The 15,673-nt window shown below is 30.3% G+C and overlaps 1 protein-coding gene across 9 annotated transcripts in view; it reads right to left on the bottom strand.

Moving 5' to 3' along the window:
- Hipk (Homeodomain interacting protein kinase) overlaps positions 1 to 15,673 on the bottom strand; it is a 162,871-nt gene that overhangs the window by 24,663 nt on the left and 122,535 nt on the right. For 5 of the 9 annotated variants that reach the window (XM_075378791.1, XM_075378799.1, XM_075378797.1 and 2 more), the window contains exons 19-22: positions 13,837 to 14,037; positions 10,406 to 10,576; positions 9,491 to 9,694; positions 2,109 to 2,176 (exon numbers count right to left, since the gene is read on the bottom strand). In XM_075378791.1, the coding sequence (XP_075234906.1) occupies positions 9,499 to 9,694; positions 10,406 to 10,576; positions 13,837 to 14,037 (568 nt within the window). In that variant the 3' untranslated portion in view covers positions 2,109 to 2,176; positions 9,491 to 9,498. Of the gene's footprint in view, positions 1 to 2,108; positions 2,177 to 9,490; positions 9,695 to 10,405; positions 10,577 to 13,836; positions 14,038 to 15,673 lie in introns of those variants that run through there. The other 4 variants (XM_075378796.1, XM_075378798.1, XM_075378800.1 and 1 more) reach the window with 4 other exon arrangements.

The following is a 15,673-nucleotide window of genomic DNA, read 5'->3' as shown; positions in this document are numbered from 1 at the left end:
AAAGCTACAAAAGCAATAATCGCTAAAATATTTATAACCTATCTACTTATTTATCTAGTACTGAACAGATAGTATATGAAAAAGTAAATAAAACAAAAATTAAAACAAAACGAAAATTTCTTGCAGATAATAGTTATTAAAAGAAAATCTTTGTTCCCGATTAATTTATGAAGTAGGCCTTGGAACATTTTTGAAAGCAAATATTTGCAGTCGATTCTACTTAAAAGGGAATAAAACATTACAAAAAAAATTATAACAAAATACTGCATTGTTTATTATATTATAAATATTATTACAATAAAATTATTTTTAAAAACAAACCTTATTTATTAATCGTAAAAGTATAATTAATTATATAATCTTATAAGAGTATAATAAACATATATACATATAATATTTTTAAAATCCATCCTCTGTTCATCCATACGTGGGTAATTTTAATAATTATTTTTTTATATTCAAAATGTCTATAAAATATTTGGTATAAAAAAACTGAAATAATATAATATTTCTTATTCTTTCATTCCTCAATAAAACAAAAATCTAGACATAAATACGAGAACAACTTAATTAATTGATATACAATCCAATAGGAAATAAATAATTAGTATCTAAATTTTAAATTAATAATAATTGTCAAAATAATTACACTCACAATGTCAACTATAACAAACACATCACTACCTAATTATATTAATTATTAATTTTTAAAAAATGCGATGTTTTATAACGATAATAATATTATAAAAAGCAAAAAATAAAAGAAAAAAGGAAGTAAACATAAACAGTAATAGTAAAAATTAATCTAGTAGTACTAATAATAATACAAATAACAATAATATAATTAATAATAATAAAATGTTCTAACATTTTTAGAACTAACATCGTTCAATATTCTCAAATGTGCATATTATTACATATATAATGTAAATATGTAGTCTTCAAAAAAAATCTTAATTTGATAATGTTACATTCCATTTAAACACAGTTATATTTTATGGCAAGTGATATTAACAAATGATGATGATCTTCAAAAATTGTCAGTTACTAATTACATAATTTGACCTAACATAATAATTAATCAATAAGTTAACTATCTGATTAATGTTTTTTAAGTTACTTTGAATGTATCGTACAGGACAATAAATTACACAAATTTTCAATGTAGTATTTTCGTTATAAAAATTTCAAGGATTTGAGGATAACAAGCCAATACCTAGCTAAAGCCATGTTTAACCCTTAGAATTGGTTAAATTAAACACGTTAAAAAAATTACAATTAAATGACACATTAGATACTGTTATTTACTATATAAAATTTCCAATCCATTTACAATTTTGTAAATATCTTTACAGTGTTACATGAAAATAATCTGTGATGCAACTAATAATTACATATATAATTTTTTTTCGTTCTGGTTAATCAATCGACAGAAAGTTTTGCTGTAAAAGTATTAATAGATTTGTTTCTGCCAACGATCGCTGAATATAAACAATACAGGATATCCTCTTTTTTTTCAATTTCTTAGTTAGGAACTGATACTAAAGGTCACCACCAGTTCGCATCACAAGCCAAAAATATATAGTAAATATTGCATCAAAGAAAAATTTATAAACTTCACTTTTTTTTTTTAATAAGTCAATCAATTAATGTAAGATCAATAACATAACATGTAACATTAATTGATTATACATCAATTAATGTAAGATCATTATTTTAATATAAATATTCAATCAATGTACATCAATTTAACTCATATTTTATAATCAATAATCAATAAAATTTATCGAATCAATTAACTCACAAATAATTAATAATTAATTAAAAACATAAAAATAATAACAATAATAATCGTTTAAAGTAATAAATATGATATTACTGTTATTATTTACATAAGATTGACTATTTAGACCTGAATTTCCTTTTTTTTTTTAGTTTTTCGTAACACCTTTTTTCTTTTCTTTCAAGAAAATATAGCCATTTGCACTATATTGTACTAAACAGTAAGTTAATTATATGAAAGAAATTTTTATTATAACACATACATAATAAATGTAATTTTTTTACATTAATAGTACATACAAATATATATATATATATATATATATATATATATATATATATATAGTAATAGTAGTAGTAGTAGTAGTATTATATCTTGTTGATAAAATAGTACCTGAAAAAAGAAAAACAATAAGTTAATCGCAAACAAGGAAAAGGCATTTAAAAATAAATAAGAAATTGATCATTATCAGGATCGTTCAGAAAGTTTTTGGCCTGACACAGAAACGGCACAAGTATGACCAAACCACTATAATTTCCTGAAGTATGATCCTTAACATGGTGTGCTTCAAAGTTTCAGATGAATGTATTTAGTCACCTGTTTGTGGTGATCGAATAAAGCAAACAACTTTTTGACATTTTATGAAAAATGAATAAAATCCTAATTCAAACTGTTATAAAGTCCTTCGTTTTAAAAGGTTAACCCAGATGGACATATACGAGGGATATCTCTAAAGTAAAGACCGCTGGGAAAACTTTCTCCTTAAGGTTGGTGAACCTGTGTCGTTCATGACCACACTACTACTGTGTACACACTGCATTGTTGTATGTAAGTTGTTGTGTTTTAGTATCTTTGATTAGATGAGTTATTACATTATAAAATGAATAGGAACACTGATGTTGCCAAATAAATGAGTCATACGTTTTTTAAACTATTAAAATGTTAAGCCGGCTGAAATTCATAGGCAGTTGGTTGCTGTATACGATGATAATGTAATGAATGAAAGAAACATCCAGAAATGGTGTGAAAGGTTTAGAAATAACAGAATTAATGTGCACAATGAAGAACGTTTGGGGAGTCCCTTAATAATCAACGAGGACTTGATGAAACACATCGATGATAAAATCAAAAAAGATTGTCAGTCAATGATTTCCGACATGGCCCTTCCTTTTCCTGATGTTTCAAGAGCTCTTATCAGTCGCACTGTTCATGACCATTAAGGCTTCAGAAAGGTTTTTTGCACGTCTTAACAGAACATCACAAAAAAATTAGAATGGGATCTGCTTTGGAATTTTTGATGCGCTACAAAGAAAAAGGTGACGAGTTCCTTAATTCGATTGTTACCAGCGATGAAACATGAATTTCGTATTACACACCAGAGAGAAAATGGGAGTCAAGGGAATGACATCATCCTCAATCACTAACCAAACTGACAAAGGTCTAGCCACAGCCACTTGGACGTTTTCACATTTGGAGTTTTCTGGGATCGGTTTGACATACTGCTGATGATTTTATGCCACGTGGAATGACTATAAATGCAGAAGCCTATTGTAAAACTCTATGTAAGTTACAACATGCCATTCAAAACTGGCGATGTGGGTGGCTGACTGAAAACAAGGGTATATTGAAGCTGGTGTATCGCTACAATAAAAATCTTAATTCACGTGGCGATTATACAGAGAAGTAGTATAAGGAATGTAGTTTAAGAGAAATAAAAAATATTTATAAAGTTTTCAGAACAAATTTTTTTACAATGAAACGGTCTTTACTTCAGAGATAACCTCTTGTAAAAAGAGTTAAGATTGACTTTAAAGGTATTATTTTCCTTTGTTTTCAGTGGTAAACGAGTGCGATGTTGAATTTAAACATGGTGACAATCATCAAGACACCCAAAAACTGTTACAACCAATGAAATCAGCACAAAATTCACAAGACTGTATTAAATTATCACTGACTGAAGGTACACTAGCTTGGTGACAATGTAAACATGTTGATAGATTGTGTTTGATACATTTTACATAATGTTTTAGAATGAAAAAGCTTTCTGTTCAACGGGTCCCTTGTTTGTTAAAGGTTGATCAAGAACACATTTGACTGAACACCTCCACGGGTGTTTAGATTTATTTAAACATGATTTCGCTGAGTTTCTTTGATATTTTACAGCAGTAGATGAAACACAGATTCACTATCACATGTCAAAGATCAAACAGAGAATGGGAACAGTGAAAGTTCGCAAAAAAAGGCAACATTTTTTTGATCTGTAGGAAAATCATAACTTCTTTAGAACAGTTTTTGGGATTCTAGTGGTTTGGTGCTCATAGACTACCTGGAAAAAGGTAGGACCGTCACCGGGGTGTATTATGCTTCACTATGGACCGATTGTCCTATTCAGGCTAAACATTCACATCTGGCCAAAAGAAAAGTTCTTTTCACCATGATAACTATGCCAGCACATGTCTTGGATTGTTGCTACTCCAAGACCTACTCTTAAATGTTTCCACATGCGTGGTATTCGCCAGATTTGGCAACCAGCAATTATTTCCTTTTCCCAAAGCTAAGGAAATGGCTCAAAAGACAAAGATTCTATTCAAATGAGGAGGTCAAAGTTGAGAAAACTACTTGTCTTCATTGAGGCTATTAAGTAGTTGGAAAGTCACATTGAACAAAAGGTGATTAGATTGAAAAATAAAATTCTGAAAGATTTTGCGTTTTTCTTTGTCAGGCTAAGAACTCTCTGAATAAACCTTTTAGCAGTATTATCTATGTCAATATGGACACTAAATATAATAAGGCTAGTTGACTGTTTTTGAGAAACCAGTTTATATTATGCCTCATGGTCTATTTTATTAAAATAAAAACATTATAACACACAAACGATCATTTACACGATTTATTTTGTATTTTTATAAACCAGTTAAAATTTTCCTGCTACAATGCTCCAAACTGTCATGGCCTCTCATACGACATCATGTCTTACAAAACAATCAGATGTTTAGTGGACTGTTTCAGGTGTTTTGAAAACTACTAACTTTAAAATGAATTCCAAGTTTTACAAGTACTTTTTAGTGTACTAAAAAGTACTTGTTTTACAAGTACTTTTTAGTGTAAAAGTACTACCATTAAAACTCCATATAAATTATTTATTTAACTGTATACATGTTTATTTAACAAACCGTACACAATTTCACACAAACTTTATGTTCCGATATATATTTTGCCACCACGCTTTAGCTGCACATAGCTTACAGCATCATCCCAATATGATGCTCTTAAGGGCCTAAAATCAAATTTAGCCATTATTATAACTACATAATAATGAGGTACGTTTTTCTTCTGACAACTAACCTCAAAAAAAATACAGTCAAATTCTGTTATATGCCCACTTAATAGCCTGTCGACCAATAATTAGCAGTTAGTTCTTAGATGGCGCCACTGAAACGCTAAATTGAAATAAGAAAATAAATAAAACTATAAATATAATCTAACCAAACTTTCCATTGCAAAGACTTGTTATAGACGTCGTACTATTACAGAAAATTGTATAACACGCGAAAAAAAGGGTTATAGAGCACAAAATTAACAAATCACATAGATCACTGTAAACTACAATCTGATGTTTTGCAAAACAAGATGTCATATGCTCACGGGCTTTATTTTTACTTATTTATTTCTTGAAAATATTAAATAATCTTAAATTAACAAATCAGGTTCATTTTCAATACTTTTGGATTAAGACTAATTGTAGAAAACAAAATTCTATCAGGTTTTCCCTTACTGTCATCTAGCCTATTAATAAACAGAGAATGAATATTGATAATTTATTATACATTTTGCACTTTCATTCTCTACAGCTGTGGTGACTTTGAAGTGGAGAAACAGTGTCTCAGGCTTTTATTTGGAAGGTCTCGATTTTGAATTCCAGAAAGGCTGGCATTTTTCATACATTACAAAACCTCCATCCCATCATAATCCCATATACAAACATCAAAATTACATAGTGAAAAAAAAAAGCATCTGGAAGGCCATTAGGCAACAAAAAGATTATACTACAACCATTTGACTAAAAATACCTGGGTAATAAAGAATTACACAAAGAAAAAAAACAAATATTTAATCAAGCCTATTTAAACAAAAGAAGTAATGAATCAATCAAAACAAATTATAACATATTTTTTTATAGATTCTATATAAAAAAAGACACAAAATAATGCTGAAGTAATTAAAATAGAAACAAAAGCTATTTTAACAAATTTTAACTTAGTTTTATATATGGTTTTAACTGGTTGATAAAGCACATTTTTGCTATCAAAACATTTCTTAATTAAGAAAAAAAAAAATTACATCAGTTCAAATTTAATATCAATGTGAAAATATTTTCACAATTTGTAGTACAGTATGTTACATTAGGGGCAGTATATAGAAGATATGAACTAAAAGAAAACAAAGATAAAAATGAGGTGGGTGGATAATAATGCAAAAGTAGCATCATAATCCTCCTTTCTTTATATGAGGAACTGAAGAGAATGGTACATGATGGATAGTGGCAGGAAAGAATTCAATTTCAGCTGCAGCATCACTGAAGAAGAATAGTAAAATTTGGAGTAGTAACAGTAATTTCAGAAGATATAACTACCCTCCTGATTAAAGGCAGTCTCTTTTGGGGATTGATCAACCCTTCATTTTCACTTAAACTTCATTCATCCTTTTTTTGGATGATATAGGAATCGGATTAGTTACTGCTTGTACAAATGTAAAGTATATCAGAGAAGTGGGGGTAATTTAAAACTCTTGTATTTAATTAAGTCTTTATTTAAATAACTATTGTATTAAATAATTTTTACTTTAACATGAATGTTTCTGCAATTTTCTATTAAGTAAGAAATGCAATTTTATTTTATTTTTTTAAATAAAGCTTGACAGGTGGGCACAATTACGATCTACACACTTTTATAGTCTTTCTAATCAGAAATCTTCCATTATTCGATTAATGGTTGGTGAAATCTGTGCAACTTCTTAATTTTATTTTTGCTAATGACTGTGGTCGCTCAGCATACATCTTGCTTTTGAGTAAACCTTAAATAAAAAGATCACATGTGAACAAATCAGGACATCTAGACAATGTTCCTATTTTTGGGTATGATATAGTTCAGAATGAGTTCTCTTACAGTAATAATAGATACATGAGCGATGTGACTTGGAGCAAGTCATAATGCTCTTGTGTCTAGGCCTGATTAAACTTTTTTCCTTTTTCTACTTCTACAATTCTTATTTTACCCAAATTTTTTATTCAAAGGGAAAATTTAACAGGATCAACCACTGCTCTAAATATAAAAATATTCGAGCCAAATATTAAGTTTTAATGTTCACGCAGTTTGGAGATATTTTATTAAAATACAGGCCAACATACGTACGTATACCTTTCCAGAATTTCCTGTTTTTTTTTTTTTCATGTAGAGGGGCCCATAAAATGCCAAGATTTAAAAAATCTCCACCCAAAACTTTGATTGATCATCATATTTTTCTTTACAGCTACGTGATTACTGCTTGAAAACTAAAAATGAAATATTTTTACCACAGAAAATGTAAAAAGATTTACAAAATATATTTAGAAAATCGCTGATTATTAAGAAATATACAGGTTATCCAGGCTAAAGAAATCCACAAATAACAGCTTACATTAAGGGAACCAGTATATACAATTTAATTATTTTTTTCTAATAATACATACAGCAACTAACAAAGTTTTAATGAAGGTTATTCATGTTCAATATGTGCATCTTTTGTAGCTTAGTAGATTTCTAGAAGATAATCTAACTTTTGCCAGGTGTTTAGCAGCATTTGTGACATTATTAAACCAACACATTCAACAATTATTTGTTTTAAATCGTCCAAATCCTGAACATTTCTCTGGTACACACAAATCTTACTTTTAATAAATCCCCAAGCAAAAGTCCAAAGCACTGATAACTAGGTGGCCATACAGCTGGACCTCCTTGTTCGATCCAACAACCAGGGAAAGTGTTGTTCAAGGACACAGTAACATCTCAAAAGTATGATGAGCACACTACCTTGTTGGAAACTGAGCTTGCAGGGATCTGAGGAACAGCAAAGTTCTCAAGCATGTTGAGGTACGTGTGTTCTGTCACAACGGAACAATGTGAGTCTTAAGAAACGGAACAATGATACGATTTTTGTGCAGTCCTAATCGGACACTGGACTTTCAGTGTGTCCCTTTCATTTTCGATTACTGTATGGGGATTTTCAGAACCTCAAATTCATCAGTTGTGTTTGTTAACTTTCCCGCACATACGAAAAGTTTCCTCATTATTAAAAAATGTACCAAGATAATTAGGATTGTTTTAACACAGTTCATTATCTCTGTAGCAAATTGATATTAAAGGTGGTGATCATTTAGTTTAATGTGATTTAGGAGTTGTCACTTGTATACTTGCAAATAGAGTGGCTTATTAACAATGTAGTGAACAATGGAATGGGGCATTTGCAGTTCATGACTAGCTGGTATAATTGACTTTCCCAGGACTGGCAGTAAATGCATCACATACACGATCGAGTCTCGTCACTAACTGAAACTTCCCATTTGTGAAACCCAAACTTACAATCTCTCTTAAAGTCATATCCCACTGATGAATAGACTTGGATGTATGATGAATGATACTCCATTCAGTTCATACAAGTCGTTGAAGTCACGTAACTGATTGAAACTCCGCTAATCAGAGCACACACTGAATCTTCTGTTGCGGGATCCACATCTTGACTGACTACTACTTATGAGTGAGCTTGCCTGCACATGCGTATTCTAATAACGTTGAGAGCATACACAGAACAATCTTGGACATATTTCCAGTTGATTGAGGTTGCATATAAGGGATTATGATGACTGGTTTTCTATATATAGGCTATTACTTTTAGACACCTGTACAATTCAACTGCTTACTAAATAATTTAAACCACAAAAAAAGCAATTACAATGTCAATAATTTACATAATTACTAAATCGGATGTTATAGTCTGAAGTTACTAAGATAATTACTGAAAACACTAAAAATATAAGCTTATTATTATTATTATAATAGTTATTAAATAATCAGTTAACACTATTAAATAACATGGTAAAATAATTGAGAAAAAAAGATTGTATTTCATATTTTAAACCAGTGGCCTTTTAGATCTACTGAAAGAGTATATCATGTCCAACATTTTCATTTCTTTTTGTGTTCATCCAAAATCTTTTCCCATCATAAATAAATTTTATAATATTCACACATAATTAGCTAGAGGGAATTATTTTAGTGTAACTTAGTAAAAAACATGTTAAAATAGTTTTAATGAAAATAAAATAATTTTGTTTTGACGGCAGAACACGATAGGTTATGTCTGATAACTCATTTCTCTTCTTACAATTATCAAGTAAGGAACACAAAAGAATTTTCTGTTATTCTATTATCACTCTTAATTTTCCTCTGTTCTTTTCACTTCATAGTTTTGACAAATATAATAGTAATTCAACAGATAATAATGATCTTAAAACATAATTAACATAGATATCTACCATCGACTTATTTAAAAATCACAATGCTGATACATCAGAACTTTAAAAGTGTAATAATGTGTTACGGGTAAATTTTTGAATGCAAAATATGTAGATTTTTTTAAAGCGGTTGCTTAATTATAAATTTATCAACTTACGTTATTTTTTATTCGGTAAACCACAGTCCAGCCTGATGGTACTGATGTGTTTTAGCTGGACTGATATATCCATAAGAGGCGGCTACTTGAGGATGAGCAGGAAATACAGCAGCAGGTTGCATGTGCGCAGGCAATGGATGAGACGGATGAGTAGCTAATAAAGGACGTGCCGATGCATGGTGGGCTGGTGGTGGTAGAGCTCGCCTGGAAAAAAAAAAAAAAACAAATTTAATTAAACAATTGGTGTAGATAGGCAAGCACATAAGATATACCAATATTATTTGCTATTTGATCCTGTCAGTACTTACACAAAAACTCACAACAATATCAATTGAAATTATACTAACTTAAAGAAATACAGATACATACACACACATAAATATATATATTTACGCACCGGGTGAGCAACTTAGAACAGAACTGCTAAGTTGAGGCGTGTAACATTTTACGAATTAAATAAAAACTTAATTAAATTCAATTCAGTACATATATTAGCAAAGGTTTTAGCTCCAAAGGAAAAAAGTATAACAAGATAAATCTGAAGATTGCAGAGGCCCCCTCTCCTATCCTCTTTCTGGTGCTAGTTCATTGTTTTGTAAAAGCTGCATGAACTCATGTTATGCGACACATTCTATCTTGCTGGAGATTCTGTACTCTTTTTACAATCTATTAATCGAGCATAGAATTCTTTGAAAATTGTATGGTACTCTTGGGTGATAGTTTAAAACTGACAAAATTAGATGACAGAAGTAACATACATAATCAGTAGTGATGTTAGCAATGATGGTAGCAGTGTTAAAAGGTAGCACTTGAATACTGCAATTCAAGCCGGCTAGTATCGGTTTTAAGTTGCTCATCCTGTTTAAAACAAAAAGTTTATACATAAATTACTCTTAATATAAATAAATAACTTACCCAGTAGTGAAGGCAGGAACCTGATGCGTGGGAGGAAGATAAGCAGGCTGTGTAGTTGTAACGTAGACAGCAGCTTGACGTCTATATAATTCACTCTGATGATATAATGGTTGTCCAGCTAAGGGTGACAAACGACTACCGGCTAATGGCTGTGGTGATAAATGGGTACTACTAAAAGAATACAATATAAGAAAATTAACTCTGCCGACCTGCTAATTAAGTTTACATTAAACAAAAAAATAAAATTATAAAGAAAATCTTACTTCCTTCATATACAAAATAAAACCCACTATTATTACAATAAGCCTTATCTCCCGCATGAAATGATACTTTTTTCAGTTCCTGTAATCAATTTATGTTAATAACCCCTCTAGTGCAATAATAAAGCCCTTTAAAATAATGTAGTTAAGCAGCTTAATGCTAAAATTTTTCCAACATTTTAAGGAAAAGCTAATTTAACTTTCAACGATGTTCAAATCTGTAAAGTAGAATATTTTGCCAGAAGTGTAATGCGTAAACCGACTCAAATATTTTTCACATCGCTATTTAACTACACTAGTACTAAATAGTGTGATAGTGCGCCTTTATTGGGAACTGAAAGTAGAACATTAATATATCTCAGAAACTGAGATTGACCTTGTCCACCGGCACTTGAAAGTGGGATTACATTAGTCATTTCATATCTTCACAATTAAGTTCAAGCATAACTTATTTCATTACAATGGTTAAAAAAATTGCTGGAAAAATGGTATTTTATTCCATTCTGACTAAAATACAGTTTGGATAACAGAAAATGGAAAATAGATGATTACTGTAACCGACTGACAAAAACATCATCCAAGGCAAAAACAATGAGACTGGTAGTAAACAGAGCATATAAGAACTTTATGTATCTCAGAGAACCATAATGAATTGACCGATTGGAAAATAAACAAAGTCCTTCTATGATTCTTTAACCTTTGTATAAATCCAGTTAATGTACTTCAAATTCATCTGCAACATTTTAGCATGAAGAGTAGTTATTTAGTCGAGAAAAAACTAAGCCATAGTAATTTATTTAATTACAAATTATTATCGCATAAACTATCTGTTTTAATCTTTAATTTCAATCTATGAAACCAATAGATAAGAAAATAAGCAACATAAAAAATTTAAAAACAATCTTCATTATAATAATTCTCTTTTCTGGTTCATGGAACACTGGTCCACAGAAAATTAATTTTTATACACTCTTTTACTAATTCTCTGTCTATCTCTATTATATATACATACATACAAACACACATGTATGCATGAGAGCTTAAAAAGTATCTAGAATTAGTTTATTTTTTAATAACTCCTAACATAAAAAAGTTTTAGAGCACATTTCCTCAATGTAGTTTCCTTTTCCTTTAAGTAGTCAAATACTTTTACTAATGTCTGCAAAATTTTTGGAAACATTCCTATATGCTGCTGTACAGACCCGTGTTCCATTGTTCACTGAATAGAACCTAACCACTGATTTTAGTGACTCTTTCCATAACCCACACAAGCAGTGTTGCTAATTGTAACACACACACACACACACACACACACACACACACACACACACACACACACACACACACTATAAAGTGCAGATTAATCCAAACACAGATATTATTTAATAAGAAGTAGCATTATTTAGAGAAAAAAACACCTGTAAAATTTGTAAATATCTAGTAATTAAGTATGTCCTTAACCCATTCATGTACATGATTTGGCATCGATTCAGTAAGTGTACTAAAACTTTTTTTGACTTCAACATGAAACAATTGTTTGCGCTCATACAGTTACTAAAGTAGTGGGGGTATATGCGCAAGACTAGTTGGACCAGTCAGTCGTCACGCAATATCAGCCGTGTACGCAACTCGCCCATCTAGCGGCATCATTAACAATTTTATATCTCATTTGTTGTATTTTTTATGTAACTTATTTTCATTTCACGCAAGTCTCTTTATGAACATGTATAAATTCGTATTTTACTCTTTTTACAGTCTACTCATTGTTTTAATAAATATGATTCTTGTCTGAATTATGAGCATTTATTTCTTTATTTATTTCACGCTATTCAAATTGTAAAACATCCATAATTAGTCAAACAACCATACCGACATTATTGCTTTAATGAGGTCAATTTCTGTGATACAATTCATTTATGAGTGTTGTTTTTTGACTATTGTGTAAATATTTTCAATTTATCTGGAGAGCTGCCTTGCCATGGGAGCTCTTTAATGTTTTGTTCTTTAAAAGTTTTTCTACATTTTTGGTACTTTTTTCCAACAAGTTCTGGGATGGCACGTTAAATCTTGCTGGAACACTTAGTTGCCTTGCAGGTGTTTGTTTTAAAGTTATGACGTAACCCGTTTCTTCAGTATCTTGATACATCCATCGCTTTTCAACATACTGGAAGTAATGAAAAAGGACCTTCGAATGTGAAACAACTCCAGAAGATTCTTTTCTGAGGATGCCGTAACTGATTTTTGGATATAAGCTGGTGATGTATTTTTACCTGATGCTTTTCTAATGTATGTCCAATAACATAAAAAGGTGACTCATCAGAAAATATAACACTTTCCCACTCGTCTTTGGTCCAGTTGGCATGTGGTTTGGCTCACAAGTCTTTTTTTGCACACTGCTGGAGTTGAAAGCCGCTTTTTAGAAATCTGTATCTAACAGTTGTGTAAATTGTTCTGCTGGCTCTAGTTCTCGATTTACGTTTACAGCAGGTAAGTTTGGATAAAGTTTACTTTTTCTCCACTAATAACCCAAACCTGTGTCGGAGTAGATTTTCGTTTATGGCTACATTTGCCTTTCCTTTGAGGTAGAAAAAATCAAATTCTTTAGATCATTTTAAAATAGTATTCACCGACCCTAGTCCAACAACACACTCAGAAGCTATTTGTCGTGACATACTGGTATGCTCAAAAGGAGAAACAATCTTTCAATGCATTCTTTGAGTTACGTCCATTATTGAAGACACAGAGAACAAAAAATATGATTTTGTAATAAAAAATGAAATAAACTTTAACAAAACACTATTCACAGCATGAAAATTGCTAAATAACCTAAAAACAATAACTTTGCGCTACACAAACAATTAATTGAATGGATGGGGTCAAACAGTGCAGCCACAACACAGAAATAAACAAAAAATTCCATGTGTTCGGATTAAATTGCATGCTACTGAATGTAAAATTTATTGTACAAATATTTGCTATTAGAACACTTTACTGTATTAACAGAAAGAAAAGATTTAATAGTTAATTATCATTTCCCATGTTAATTAAGCCCTATTTCTCAGGATGATACTTCCATTTGACAGTATTTTAATTTTTTTATTTACACCCTGGCAATTTAATTAAATTTATCATAATAAACAAGGATATTATTATAATTACTGTTAACATTACCTATATCCTTGATGAATAGGTATAGCTTGTGCAGGCCATGCTTTAGTGGCAGTAATAACATGCTGATCACGACTTGAATGTGCAGCTGGAGGCTGTATGTGGTGGTAAGCATCTGCACGAACAACTGTTTCTGATCCTCCTCCGCCGCCTCTCTTATGAGCTGAAGGAGGAGCCATTGCGTACGACACTCGTTTATCACTACTGTTAAAAAATGAAATGATTTAACATTTAAGGTATAAAAAAAAATCTGTTTTTCTGAGAAAGCATTTATAATCCTAATCATTTTACATGGACAAAAAGAATGAGCTATATAAGAAATTTTGATTCTTTTCTGTTAATTCACTACCATTTTAAATATCACTACTATTTCATTCAATAGTTTTGTATTTAGTGTAAATATCACTTTTTTGTATTAATGAGTTGTATATTTAATGTTAATTAAACGAGGTCAGGAGCAAGGCGAATGTTAGATTATGTTGACATTATACTAAGCTTAGTACACAGAATCATTAGTTATGCTACCAAACCTAACCTTGATCTAAACCTAATCAACCTTAATTAACCTAATAAATAACTTAGTTAATTATCATATAAGTACAATATATATATATAAATATATATATTTTTTTAAGGTGGTAGTGAAGAATTAACAGATAAGTAATCTGAAATTTCACAATAAAATGTCTATTGAAATAAATTTTTTTCTTACTAAAAAGTCAGTTTGATAAGAAAGGTAAATGATACACAGATGATAGTTCTATTAACATTTTGTTAACTGCTTTTTTTTTATTTAAAAAAAAAACTGAGAACCCTCTCAGTGATTTTAATAAAATGGGAAAAAAGGAAGTCGATGCGATTATAAAATTCAATTCTTTGAAAGGGAACAATTGCCCAAATAAAAAGTAAGTTAAGTGTTTGTATCATAATTTAAAACATTCGTACATGGGTATTGAGATGTGATCAAATGACCTGTGATGACCAACAAGGCATTTTGGACTTCAAATGAGATGGACGATTGAAGTACTTATTAAAAAAAAATCAATAAAACTGTTTTGCCTGACCAAAGATTGTAAGCCAGAGAAATATTTTGAGATATGGCGATTCATATAACATTCAAAACAATGAACATGAAGAGGTGAATCGACAATGAAGAAGACAAAAATCATGTCCTTGCTGGAAAGAATTTGGGGCCCTGGTTTCTGAGATGTGAGGGTATAATTTTCATCAATTATTATACAACTGAATAGACTAAGTAGTGTAATAATTACTACACCGATTTTGACCAAACTTGGTCAAGTCACTTCTATGTATGTGAGGCACTGATGCCATTAAATTTTCAACTTAAAAGGTCAAGGGGGGTGAGGCAGTACAGCAAGATCACCCTCAGTATCTTGAGATTTTGCCTAATTAAGGTTATATTTTTCTTAGGCGCATTTGTTAAAAATTAAAAAATAACAATATTTGCAAAAAATGTAACTAGAGACCAATTTTTTTAAAAATGTAACTTAGAGGCCCAAACTCTAAGTCTGAGTGATGAAATTAAGAACCAGACTGCAAATGGCTAAGAAAAAGTGCTTTTTCATAAATACAATACACCAGTTCATTTTTTAACTGGCTAAAAAATGAACATATAAAAACTGTTTTAACAATAGGAGGAGAAGCTTCCTCACAATAAAATTAAAATTAATTTATTAAGATATTTTGCTTAAAAGGTACCTTCTGTTATTAAATCACAACAAAATATATTAAAACATGCAGTGTAACTACCACTTTAATTAAAAAAATAATTTCACATAAAAGTAGCCTAATTTTATGGAATTCAATTTCTGTTTTTATT

This window comes from Lycorma delicatula, chromosome 11 (genome assembly GCF_047948215.1).
Source record: "Lycorma delicatula isolate Av1 chromosome 11, ASM4794821v1, whole genome shotgun sequence".
Classification (NCBI taxonomy): Eukaryota; Metazoa; Arthropoda; class Insecta; order Hemiptera; family Fulgoridae; genus Lycorma; species Lycorma delicatula.
This window is presented reverse-complemented; position numbering and strand designations above follow the sequence as displayed.